We start from the raw sequence: 13,259 nt of genomic DNA, 5'->3' as shown, positions 1-13,259 counted from the left end.
TATAATCTAATTTTCTTACAAGTTGCTTCCTCTTTAAAAAAATAATACTACGTTGCATGTATAAGCTGTTTTATAAGGTTATAAATAAATACACTGCTCAAAATGTGTCGCAATTCATTAATGACTCTAAGTTTGCCGATGATTGGTTTTATGAACCGTATTTAGTCACCAAAGAAGATATCTATTGTTTTTGAGACCTCGATTTGTTGTATTTTTAATCAACATTAATGTAGCTTTCTGTTTGATAATACATTTATTGCATTGACTGACATTTTTTATACTAAGAGCTCCTACAGCTCAACAGGCAATTAAAATAGCAACAGGTAATTATTTTATACTTAATGCCAAATTGCTTCATGTAATATCTTTTCAATAGTGTTTTACAGCTCTTTTACTGTGTGTTATTCTTGTTGCACTGTAATGTTTGTATTATATTCCTGGCTTCTTTTTTCTTTTTATGGCAATGCATTACTGGGCCAGTTTTTGTGAGGCTACTTTTATCTAAATATGGACAGCATCTTGTCGAGTACATGTAAATAACAGCTAAATCGTTAGTGATTTTGACCTGGAGTTTATGGCAACTATGACGTTAGGCGACTGCAATGGTTTGACGCGCATGAACGAACGAAAAGTACCCAAGGATAATTTGGTAAAGCAAATTTTAATAATTAATTTTAATTTATGTTTCACAAAAGAACTAGATAAGTGCCCAAAAAAACAGTATTGAAAACTTCAATTCTTAAAGAATCAAAATATTTATTTAAAAATTGATGCACCTAGTTAATCTATTACAAAATTGTTTCGCTCGACCTTGCATGTCGATAATATGATTTGATGCGGGTAAAATGTTACAATGTATTTAATATTTCGCTATTGAGGTGTAAATGATGTTTGAAGCACTTTTGAATCCATTGGGAGACCTGGAATCCTATTTTCTCAAGTATTAACCTTGAAGTGGCTACTGCTGAAGCACAGATCACAACTGGTGTGTTTATCTTATATGTCTGTGAGCACTCCAGGTTAAAATGCATTGTGTGCAAAGCATTTCCCCGCTTGATATTTGGTATTCTTGATTTTTTTTCTATGCACAGAAGACATAAATTCATATTAATTTATTATAATTGTTCTCCTTTTGGATGCTATTCTATATTGTTCATTTGAGTAAGTAGAAACGTGGTGTAATAGACAACAGAAATATAATAATTTGTTTATGAAAACAGTGAAAACTCATGCATTGTGTACTATTTCATTGTGATGCATTTTAAAATTGTTGCATTTAAGATTTAAATTAAGTTGTTTTTTCCCCCCATAGTTAAAGAAGTATTTTGGGCGTGCAGCTTCAGAAACTGAATTCCTTACTGAATGGTACATGGTAGAGAGATTTGGCTTCATTTACTGTCAGTCATTTCCTCTGCTTGTACTTTTCAGTTTAGCCTGAACCTGAAGAGTAACAACTGAATCAACAGAAGTATGGATCTGTATGATGTTTCAAGGGTTTTCATCTGTAAGAGGTAATCAAGTAGAAAATCATACAACTTTAGTTGTATGTAGTATTTTTAAAGTAGATAAAGTAGTATTTTTACTTATTATCTTAGTAGTATTTTTAAAAGTTGATAAATGACACAAGCCTACATGAACTTTTTCCCATGTATTCTAACTTGTGATTGTTTATTGATTTGTGTTCAAAAAAAGTCAAGCAGAGTAAGCTATTAAAAACAGCATGTTAACCTATTAAAACTATTAAATAAATGATTTAATTAGAAATAGATGAGAAATATAATACAGTTGACTCTATCTAACGACTTTCAGGGGACCACAAAAAAATCGTACTTAAATAGAATGCTTTTAAAACTGCAGTGGAGTATCTGGGACTATGAAAAGTCATTCAATAGAATGTCGTTAAACAGAACCAACTGCAATTTGATATTTGAAAAAGGAGAAAAAACAATGCATTGTGTATTATTCCAGTATGATTATGATGCATGGCAATATTTGTGCATTTAAGTTTTAAATTAAGTTGTTTTTTCCCCCTCAGTCCAAGAAGTATTTCGTATGTGCAGATGCAAAAACTGAAAATTCCTGACTAAATGGCACATAGTAGAGAGATTTGGCTGCATTTGCTGTCATTTCCTCTGCTTATGCTTTTCAATTTAGTCGGAGCCTGAAGAGTAATAACTGATTCAACAGAAGTATGAATGTGTGTGATATTTCATGAGTTTTAATCTGTAATAAGTAATCAAGGAGGAAATTATTCAACTTTAAAATCATCAAATAACAAGTATACATGATTTTTTTTCTTATGTTCTAACTTTTTATTATTCATTGATTTGTGTTATGCAGTTGATTTTAATTCTAATATTTTTTTATCTCATAGATTTCATTGGGTCCCTAACTCTTGAGAAGGCTGTGGTTGCTTCCCGTAACTCAAAGGTTACAGCCGGTTTTTTTCAGGACTTTGAGTACAGTGATTGAGAGTTAACTGTACTATGTATTATTTTGTCTACACGTCTGAGGAGCAAAAGCTAACTGTGTTAGCTTTTGCTAACTGAGCTGTTAGCGAAAGATAACAGCTCAGGCTCATTGATCTCTTGAATTTACAGTGATTGGCATAGCTAACCTAAATTAATTTTTACTGTGTATTTGTTAAGTAATTTTTATACCTTCTGACACCTCTTTACACACCCCTGATGAAAAAGTGTTACGCAATTTTACTCCATATAGAGATGTTTGTAGCTTCTTTAGATCACCTGTTTCTTTCATGTCTTAATATCTCTTACCCCATCTTTGTTAATAGCACCCATAATTTTTGTAAAATAGTTTAAATGAAAATTCAGAAAGTAAATTTTTAAGCTCAATGGAAGACTAAGTAGGAGCATATTCTTGAAGATTTAAAGCTTGGATCCTCCTTTTTCTAGATATTTGCCTAGAAGCTTGTTAAGACATCTTTAAAGGCATCCTACGTAGAGCATTGAAGGAACAGTGTGAAGCAGGATAATGGTAGAACTAACGAGACATTGGGGCAAAATATTGAAATTATTCTGTGTAATTTGTCTGCTTGTCATCAAAAAAGGGTGGAAGTATCTGAAGACATAACATGCCTCATAACAATTCATTTAAGAGGAATTGGTTAATTTTTAAAAGATTTTTACCATATTGTTTGGAGGCTTGCTCCATTTCCCTTGATCAAATCCAATTTGTTAAACAGATATATTTCTGTTTCATTCATGAAGAAATAAAGATTTGATCATTTGAATTGGTACCTACTATGCGTATATTTTTGGAAGCTATAAATAAAGTTCTTGTATCAAATCTCTGTGTCTGTATATTTAATGTTTTCTACCAGATTGTTATAAATTTTCTGCAACCTCTCAAATTAGCTACGATATTTTTTAACAGCTACATCTAGCCATTTCATATAAATCTTAGAAGTGTGGTGGAAAAAAAAAACATTTTAATCATTTGAAGTTTGATTGCTAATATTGCAAATAAGTGTTGGTTCAGTTATGTTAGGACAAATGATGAGTAAAAGAAATTGTTTCAGACATGCACTGCTCATGGATCCTTCAAGTGTGCATATTAGAGAGGATATGAATTTCTTTTTCAAATTAATACATGATTTATAATTATTTATCTGTTTTTAGCTGATAGCCCTCACACATTTTCACTTGTTTTAGTTTTAGCCATGATTTCTTAGATTTCAAAATTTTGTTTCTTTCCTCTCTTTTTCAAGATTCTGTCATTTTTTTTCAAGCATTTGCAGCGTAGCACATTCTAGTCATGAGACCCCACATTAATGCAAAGACCACACACAAACTTTGATTTCACAATTTTACTTCAAAACGTATAAATTGTTGTAGCTTGAAAAAAAGAAGGCCCTGGCATTCATTTGAATTTTGACGTTTTGATTTCAAATTATGTTTTTCGAAATCACAAATTGCGATAGGACCCTACTCGTTGAGTTTCTTGTTTCTATGTATAGAATGGAAGTAGAGGACAAATTCACACTCATCATATCATGACCAGTGATTTTCTAGGTTAGGTAAAAGGAGGCATATTCTTAAAAAAAACTAGTAATTAGGATGAGGTAATAAAGATATGACCAAATTGCACTCGTGCACTTTTCATAAAGATTAAACTTACAACGTATAATGTTATACTTTTATCCTTACCAGAATTAAGTATTTTTAGATGTTTTTCCTGAAAATATTTGATTTTACACAAAAAAAAACCCTTTATGCAAAAACTATTTGAGATAAGCCTTGAATTGTAACCATGACGACGAAAATAAGTCTCGCTAAATAAATATTTAAAACATAAAATTTTTATTCGTTTATAAATATTTGGTTAATTCCCTCATTGTTTGGGGTTTGAGTATACATATTTAATGTTTGTTTCCTCTTATTATGGGAAGAAAAAAGGAAAATAAATTTTTTGATTAATTTTGTATTTAATGACTCAAGAATCTCAACGGAATATCAATTTTCCTTGATGTGGAGTTGAGATACGTCCATAAATTAGCATATCGATCACTTAAATTTATTTTACCGATTAATCCGTGAAAAGATTATTCTTTCCGCTTCCCCCCCCCCCCTACCCTAACCTAAACTAAAAATTCGACCTACAGAATCTGCTTTTCCCACTTCTGTAATGCGCTTAGGCAGTTGTTCATAACTATGACATGAACGGAAAAATCGCACTTTTTTTTCTTTGTAGAAATAAATGGTTTTGAGTTTTTTTTTTTTTTTTTTTTTGGACCAACGTTTCAGGAGAGGTTTTGTCACCAACCCTAATCTATGCTAGACTGGCTGGGAGTTGCGCCCCCCCCCCCCCCCCAAAGGATGAATTAGTTTCACTATTTTAGTTATTACTTTTTAATTGCTTTTCTTTTGCATTTTTTACGTAGTTAATTAAAAAGAACACAAAACACACACAGCATATTTGCTTGCTAAGGAAGTATTACTGAAGTCAGAGGCTCAGAGTTGCAGACTACATTTAACTCACTAGTTTCGAGTTCAAGGGACCGTATTATCGCGATTCGTCCACTAATTCTGCTTTGATGGAATCAATAATTATTTTGATTTTTTTTAAATTTTATTTATTTATTTTTTTAAATTTGTAGGCGCACCTAAAAGAGTCATTTTGATCCAGGAACCTATTTGCGATTATTTTTCAGCTTATAAAAAATGCAAAATGAAAGAAATCATATGGTAGTTTCTTGGAAAAACCATGATTTTTAATGGAAACGGCATGTAGTATCAATATGTTATCTCAACTGTATCATGGTTTCAAGAACAAATCAGCAATTGTTTTGAAATTCACACAAAAATAGTTTCTGAATTCTTCAGTAAAACTTATATGTTATGATTTTCTTTATAAAATTAATTTAAAAAACTTCAAGTGAGGTATGGGTTTATTTAATAACTTTGCCCTTTTGTTATAACCTTAACGGCAATGTTCCTGAGTAAAACTGCTCATTGACTAGCATCTCGGTGACATTATATTGGGTTTAGTATTTAAATGGCTTGAAACGTTAAAGATGTTTTCGGTTCATGTATTTCACATGTTTTCGGTCTACATTAAAAGTATATTAGTGCATAATATTCATGTACTTCGAAGTAGATTCCTCGATCTAAAGGAGAAATAAAAAACATGCACTTTTAAAAATAAAGTCATTAAAGCTTTGTTATGAAACATCAAAGGTGACGCGGGGGGGGGCTATTCAATTTTCCGTACCCCCTCCAAATGATTTTTCTGTATCCGCTCCTGCTGGCTGGTCGTCGTATTCGTATTAGTTAATGAGCACAAAGTTTTTTTTTTTTATCAGGGACAATTGCCACAATAGGCCATATGGTCGTGGGGAGGGAGGTTCAGGCTCGTTATTTGGACAGTTTGATCTTAAAAAAAGGTAGTCTCCAATTGAAAAAACTATAAGATCTTGAAGGAAAACTCAAGCTCTGGCGGCCCTGTATTGGTAGGCCCAATTTTTTTCTTGAAGGGGCTCTGTTTTTTATTTTACTTTAAATTGAGTAGGACCGGATCTATAAATTTTGTGCCCCAAAATCTGTAGGGCCATTCCCCTAGTAGTATGTTTGTGACGTAATTAAGTCTTTGTGTAGTTTTTTATTTATTTATTTTTTTAATTTTTTCCCCAATTTCTTGGGACATTGGGCCCCCCGCAACGCGGGGTCTGCAGGTATGCAGATCCAGCTCTAGAACCGAGGACACTCATGCTCCCCTCTCCCATTGTGCATATATACAGTAGGGGATTCATAACCATATCGTCCAAATAAGCTGTGCTGACTGTGTAGATCAGAAACACGGTTACAAAGCAAGATTCATGCTTAGGAACATATGACGTTGACGTAATGCTGATGACGCGCGATATGCATACAAAGTCAGAAACCGAAACAGAGGCAGTGTCGGATTTCTCTCCCGAAGAAATACTAAAAATGATGCTGAACAAAAAAAGTCAACAGTTTCGGAATAGCATCGACCTTGCCAATGTTCGTTAAGATAAAGTATAGTTGACATTAGTCCAAAAATTTTTTTTATAACGGGGGGGGGGGCAGTCGACACCTCCCGATCTCCAAAAGTGACTATCTTGGAATAAAGAAACAATTTAATAGTATCAAAAGAGTGCCTAAATCTTTCTCATGAGCGATGTCCTAACTCCATTTAACCCCTTGATATATCATATTGATCCCGGAAAATGGGCGCCCATATGCAACATTTTGAGAAGAGGGGGACCAGATATTTTCCCCATGTGTAGCAGGATATATTCTCCCCGTGGAAACCGATTTCTGTACAGATTAGAGTTATTAAAATTTGACATTTTTAATAACTTATTCATTAGTAGCTAGAGAAATGTTAATACATTTTTGCGAAGAAAAAATACTAAAATCAAGGAAGTTCTGATTTCCGAGGGTGCCCACCTGGGATGGGGGGGGGGGGTCATGGCGCATACTGCGCCATTAAAATATTTATAGGGAGGGGTATTTTTCTCATTTAGGGGAAGGAGCTCTGAGACGGGTGCGCCCTTGCCTTTAGGGTGACGCCTCTGTGATTTCTAAGGGGGGAGGGCTAGAGCCCTCACTTGCCACCCATATGAGCGTCTATGACCGGAGTACCCCCCCCCCCCCCATAAAGAGAGTCCCTCTAAAATGAGGATAAACATATCACTTAAAACTACCCCCCTTAAAAACTAATTAAAGCAGCCTGTGCACCATCCCTACTAGCAAAATTTCTTGCATCAATCTTGACAGATCTTGATATTATACTGACGGCGTCAATATTGACGTGTTTCATACTGCATAAAGCTTGCATAAAGATTAAAAAGCAATATTACAATAACAACACGTATGCAACATTGCATTCATCTTAAAATATCAATATTGATATTACCTTACAATAACAACATTGCATACATGTTGACGCCGTCAAGATGTATTGGTTTCATGCTGTCGCCGTCAAGGTAATTAGCACACAATAGAACAGGTGGACCTTCGTTGATACTTGCGCATGCGCACAGTTCTTTCTACCCATCGTCCCTCGCATTGCTGGCACATGTTCCTCCTTCGACCTACGATTCAGTCGGTTCAGAGGAGCTGCACGTGGCGTTGGCGTTGCGTTCTTTAGGCTTCATTAAGTTGGTTGCTTAGTTATTAGTGTGGAATAGTATTGTTTTAGGAATAACTTATGAATGACTGATAACTGCATTTGTTTATTAATATAGTACTAAACAAGTAATATCGCAGACGATGTGCGATCAATGTTAGAAATGGCCGAAAATAACTTTTTTCGTCCCTAGACTTTGAAACAAAGGACATGAAGCCCAGAATTTCGTATTATCACTTCAATCTCATGAGTAAGATTAATTTTATTCAATGGTTATTTATGTTATTCTTTAAGATAAATTCATGTGTTTTGTCCATGGGATATTTTCAATGCTGACATCCATTTGGAAATGTACTTTATTGTATTTATTTACTTATTTATTATTTTTCTTTCTTTACTCTTAAATGTGTTATAAAAACTTCCGCAATTATTTCTAACTAGGCATTTTATGTCTTTATAATACAATTAGAAGCATGAATTTAAAAAATAAGTCAAATATTACGCAAAACGAAGAAACTTTCATTTTTTAAATTAAATTGCGAGTACTATTAATACCTTTATATGAATTTCCGATCAGATGTCAGCTTTGAGGAAATATTCTTAGGCTAGAAAACTATCTTGAAGAATAACAGAAATAATTAAAGAATGAAATTTAATTCTTGAGTTTAAAGTGAAAATAATACAAATAAATAAATAGATAAAACACCTTGCAAACGTGCTGATTTCATACTGTCATGTCAATACATCCTGACATTTTCCTGTCATATCAATACGTATGCAATATTACAAAAGCAAGATCATCTTGCCTAGACCTTGATTTCATGCTGTCATGACAACATCTTGATATTATCCTGTCATATCAATACGTATGCAAGATTACAAAAGCAAGATCATCTTGCCTAGACCTTGATTTCATGCTGTCATGACAACATCTTGATATTATCCTGTCATATCAATACGTATGCAATATTACAAAAGCAGCCTACCTTGATATTTTCCTGATATTATGCTGCATACACCTTGTCAGTCAATATTGTGGCAGCCTGCTGACAGCATAAATGGAGTAACATAACAACATTGAGGCAGCATTAATGCAAGATGATTTTTCTTGCATGTCAACCTTTATGCAATACTGAGGCAAGATATTTTGCTTACTGGGATGAACTCTCTCTCTCCGCGTATATTTCTTCCTAATAAATAACGTCAACGGTCCTGTTCAAGCGACGCATCAAATTAAGGACAGTAGTCCCTGAAAAGCTTCATTTGAATGACAGGGGTGCTCATCCCCGATGGGCAAGGGCGCATCTCCTCTCAATATCGTTAAAAACACCCGAGCAAGAGTCCCCCCGAATGAAAAAAATACCCCTAAAAGAATCCCCCTGAAAACGCCATGATCCTCCCCCTAGGTGGGTACCCCTGTGAAGGAGGACATTTAATACTCAAGAACTCAAACTATATTATAAAAAGAAAAACATTCCCCAAAAGTCTCCATTAGAGTATTAAGAGATCTCCTTTCCAATACATTCCTTTTAACCATTTCCGCCCTCTAAAAATCTCCGTAGGGACTCTATAATACTAGTTCGAAAACCCATGAGAACTCTAGTACTAGTGCATTCTCCCCCCCCCCCCCCCACACACACCGCAATAAGGATCCCACAAAATTCTCATACACATCAGCATTTCTTAAAGAATAATCAAAAAGGAAACATTTAAATTGCTTTCGCTTACGACAAAGCCTCAAAGCTTTTGTAACATTGATTCCAAGCGTATTTCTCTGCACGCAAGAAAAAAAATGGCAACCGACAATATTACTCAACTGTATAATTCGTCATGTAATTTATTTCCTGTAGAATTAGAAATTTTTCGCCAAAATGAGCGATTATTTTGCCAATAAGTAGTCCCTACTGGAGTAGACTACGTTAGCCAATCATTGCTGCTTATTTTCGAGGAGTAGTAGCAACGTCCTTATACTTTAGCTCCATAACTGCATATTATATAACCGTAACCGAGACAACTCACCCCTTCCCCCTCCCCGGCATTTTGAAAATGTAAACAAAGTAGCTATCTGCCGATAGTAAACTAACATGTGATACGTTTTTGAGAGTGTGGTCGAATTTAAACTGTTGTTTTATTTTAGTTTTTTGTTCTCTCATCTTGTAAAATAAGTTCACTTTCAGAGTTCCTTTTTGATTCTCCATGGATTTTTACCTCAGTTATGCGTTTTTTTAAACAATGATAAAAGTATACTCGAACGAATTTCATTCTTCTTTGGAAACGTTGTTTTGAAGTAGAGACACATCAATAACTTACGATTGCGAAAGTGATGATTGCTTTGAGAAAAAAAAAATGTCTTCCTGTATTAGCTCGATTTTCCGCAATGAAGTTTCATTATGTGCAACATTGTTGCAGTTCCTTTTTGTTTTAAAATTTTGTGATTGTCTAAAACCAAACTTTGTGTTCATTTTGACAGATGACCAAGATAATATTTTAGGAGGCATGGTAAATTTTTAATAAACTTTAGGATACTTACTTTTACATTTCAGATTTTTTCGATAAATGTAATCCAGTACGAATAATGACCATTCCACTGAAAACGGTCATTTTGTCCCGCACGAGAAGCCTCATATATTTCATTAAAAGTATTACTTTAAAATATTATTGGACATTTTTTTTCTGCTTAACAGATTAGAAACTTATATGTGGTTTCTTTAGCAAAAAAATTCGTTATTACCCTGTAAATAATTGCTTTTTAATGAAATATATAAGCCGTCACATGCGGGGCAAAGGGTTGACTTTTACATGGAGTGGCCCAACCCCAAATGCGTTTAAAATGTCTAGCATAAAAAATAAAGTACTATGACTGCCTGAATGCTCCAGATGACGATGATGGGAAGATTTTGGTAATTGGGAATCTGGCGGTCTTTCTTAATTGGCGTCAATTTTTGGCTTCAGCGCCTGTGCGAGAGGTATTTTTCGTTCTAAACAAAGAGAACGGAAACATCTATTCACATAGGGTTACTATAAATCAGCAGGATTACCAAAATAAAATTATTTATGCCAAAAAATATGATGACTGCGCCAGATTCCCAATTATCGAAATATCCCCATAATGATTGACAGAAATCTTTTTGTAGCAACAAACAACTTTCACTCAAACTGTCCATTGCCAAGCAGGTCTTTACTCTTGGGAAAACTTTTTAATTAGTGGCTTTGTTGATTTTACACTAGTATTGATATTCATTAATCAAATAAGCAGGCAATGAAATTCCAAAGATCGCATTCCTCGATCACAGTTGCATATTGTTTACAAACTGATTTTAGATTTTTTTCCCCTTAAAAGACCTAGAACTTGACATTCACTTTATTATTGCTAAATGTTTTTAATCACTTGTAGCTCAATTTCACATATTACAAATACAAATACAGAAGTAACGACCAGCAACAGGCTCTGGGCTCAGCTAGGCTGGTCCTAGTCAATTTACAATCCCCAGTGAAGCAGGGTTGGCAAAAACCCGTGTTTTTTTAAAAAAGCCCATGGACACATTGTTTTTTTTTTTTTTTTTTTTTTAATAAAACCCAACTAAAGCTGGGTTTTTTAAAAGAAATGTGGGTTTTTTTGTCTTTTTTAGGGAAAATATGGGGTACTTGTAGCGTAAGTATATGGACAAAGCGCAAAAATTGTCTTGGGGGTAAAAAGCTGGAAAACTAGTTAAAATTCAGCGTTTTCTGAAGAAAAGTATAAAAGACGACAAAACCCAAGAATGGTGAAGTTTCAGATTTTTTAGTTTTCATGATTACCAACAGTTAAGGCAAAGTTACTTCTCGTGAGAAAATCTATTGTTCGTTTTTAATTACTACTACTTTTTTTTTGCATTTTACTTTCCTGTATTTCATTTTGTTATGCAAAACTACTGTAGAACCTCAAGTAGTTTTTACTCCCTTTTTACTGAATTCCAGCTTAATCAAGATATTTCTTTCAATTTTATGTTGCCAGTTTTTCTATTTCTGTGTACAAACTAAGAAATATTAAACTTTTTCATAAGATAATGAAAATACTGTACATCCTGTTCTGTTTTCTGCCCGACCGTTTGAAAAACCTGTTAATTTCAAAAAAATATGTCTTGTGTTTCTTCGAGATTTGCGAGGTGTTTGTTTGCAGGAAATAATTCACGTGAAAGCCTTTTAGCTAGAGTAGTTTCCTCTGTACAATCTGCAAATATTGGGAAAATCAGACGTGACAGGACTTAGTCAAAATAATTTGAGTCCATTTATTTATCAGTTTAAAAAAAAAGTTAAATATATTTATTTAAAATCTTTGAAACATTTTTTTTAATGCTGTTAAGGGTTGAGAAATACTATTTCAAAAAATTCATTTTTTATGTCCAATGTCTGTGGTGAAGAAGAAATGAAAAAGAAGTTTAAATTGTGAAAGTATTTAAATTAACTTTTTTTAAACTTCTCAGGAAATTAAAAAAACCCAAAAGTGGGCTAAATAATGGGTTTTTTTAAATGGGTTTTTTCAAAAAAACCCATTGGGTCCGACCCAATTGGGTCCAATCCGGCCAACCTTGCAGTGAAGATCAATGGCCCTCTTAAAACTATCTACTTCCTTGCTCATTACCACCTCTTCCGGTAAGCTGTTCCAAGATTCCACTGCCCTGCCAAAATAATGATTTTTCCTAATATCCATGATAGCCTGAGATTAAGATACTTAAAACAATGACCCCTTGTCCTGTTTTGAGTGCTAACCTTAAGCCCCGTAACATCTTTCATTTTAATGAATTTAAACAACTGAATCATGTCCCCTTGGTTTCTTCTTTGCTCAAGACTGTAAATTTTTAGCATTCTAAGCCTGGAATCGTAGTCTAAAGTGTAATTCATACAGCGTCCGCACATCACGTTCGACACATAAAGAGGACAGAGTAACGTTTTCCGAAAAGGTAGGTCCAGCGCTGTGTCCAAGGGGAGGGTTTTAGGGGTTAAACCCCTCCCTTGGGGGAAAAATGAGCAAAATGAAGAAAATGTATATTTAACTGAAATTTACTTTAATGAGAAAGTTTGCATTCAACGTTTTTATTTTATTTTAATTTTCTCTCTGAAGTTTTTTGCGATTTACAACTGCTAAAGCCTTACACACTGATGTAATATTTCGGAAAAAGTATGGCGGACGAACCGCTGAATGATCTCCCAATGCAAAGAAAGAATATTGCTTATTGTAAGGAGCTTATGGTGAATTTGGCATATGTTACATCTATGAAGATGCATTAGTGATTGTGCTTGGCTGTGTAATTTGCACCTGCAAAGAGCTCTTTCTTGTTTAGTTTATTAAGCATTGTTTCAGAACATAACAACCTGATATACATTCTACATTATAAAAGAATTTGTGAAGAGTTTTTAATACTCATTGCAATATACTACATAGTAAACAGATTTAATTAAAAAGAAGCAAGCAAAGTTTCATTAAAGCGAATCTGTGAAACGAAGGAATACTTTGGTAACTTGTACAGCTACAGGTATCCTTCAAGAATACAGCAGTCCTTACATGTGAATAAACGCCGTACTGGGATCGGCAATTTGTCGTAAAACTAAAAGCTGTAAGGGGATTGAATTCTCCCCCCCCCCCCCACTACTGGTAAGATTAAAAC

At 34.0% G+C, this 13,259-nt stretch overlaps 1 protein-coding gene and 1 long non-coding RNA gene across 2 annotated transcripts in view; both read left to right on the top strand.

Moving 5' to 3' along the window:
* Positions 1 to 570: 570 nt before the first annotated feature.
* Positions 571 to 2,499, top strand: LOC129220356 (uncharacterized). The gene is made up of 3 exons (XR_008580463.1): positions 571 to 649; positions 1,313 to 1,511; positions 2,375 to 2,499. It is a non-coding gene; the product is annotated as an uncharacterized LOC129220356 (long non-coding RNA).
* A 7,461-nt stretch (positions 2,500 to 9,960) lies between these two features.
* The window catches only part of LOC129220926 (N-acetylglucosamine-6-sulfatase-like), a 43,278-nt gene continuing 39,979 nt past the window's right edge, over positions 9,961 to 13,259 (top strand). Inside the window, exon 1 of the mRNA XM_054855361.1 lies at positions 9,961 to 10,113. Coding sequence (XP_054711336.1) covers positions 9,961 to 10,113 — 153 coding nt within the window. The remainder of the gene's footprint in view (positions 10,114 to 13,259) is intronic.

Source organism: Uloborus diversus, chromosome 4 (genome assembly GCF_026930045.1).
Source record: "Uloborus diversus isolate 005 chromosome 4, Udiv.v.3.1, whole genome shotgun sequence".
In the NCBI taxonomy this organism is placed as follows: domain Eukaryota; kingdom Metazoa; phylum Arthropoda; class Arachnida; order Araneae; family Uloboridae; genus Uloborus; species Uloborus diversus.
Note: the sequence above shows the minus strand (reverse complement) of the source record. Positions and strands in the feature narration are given on the sequence as shown.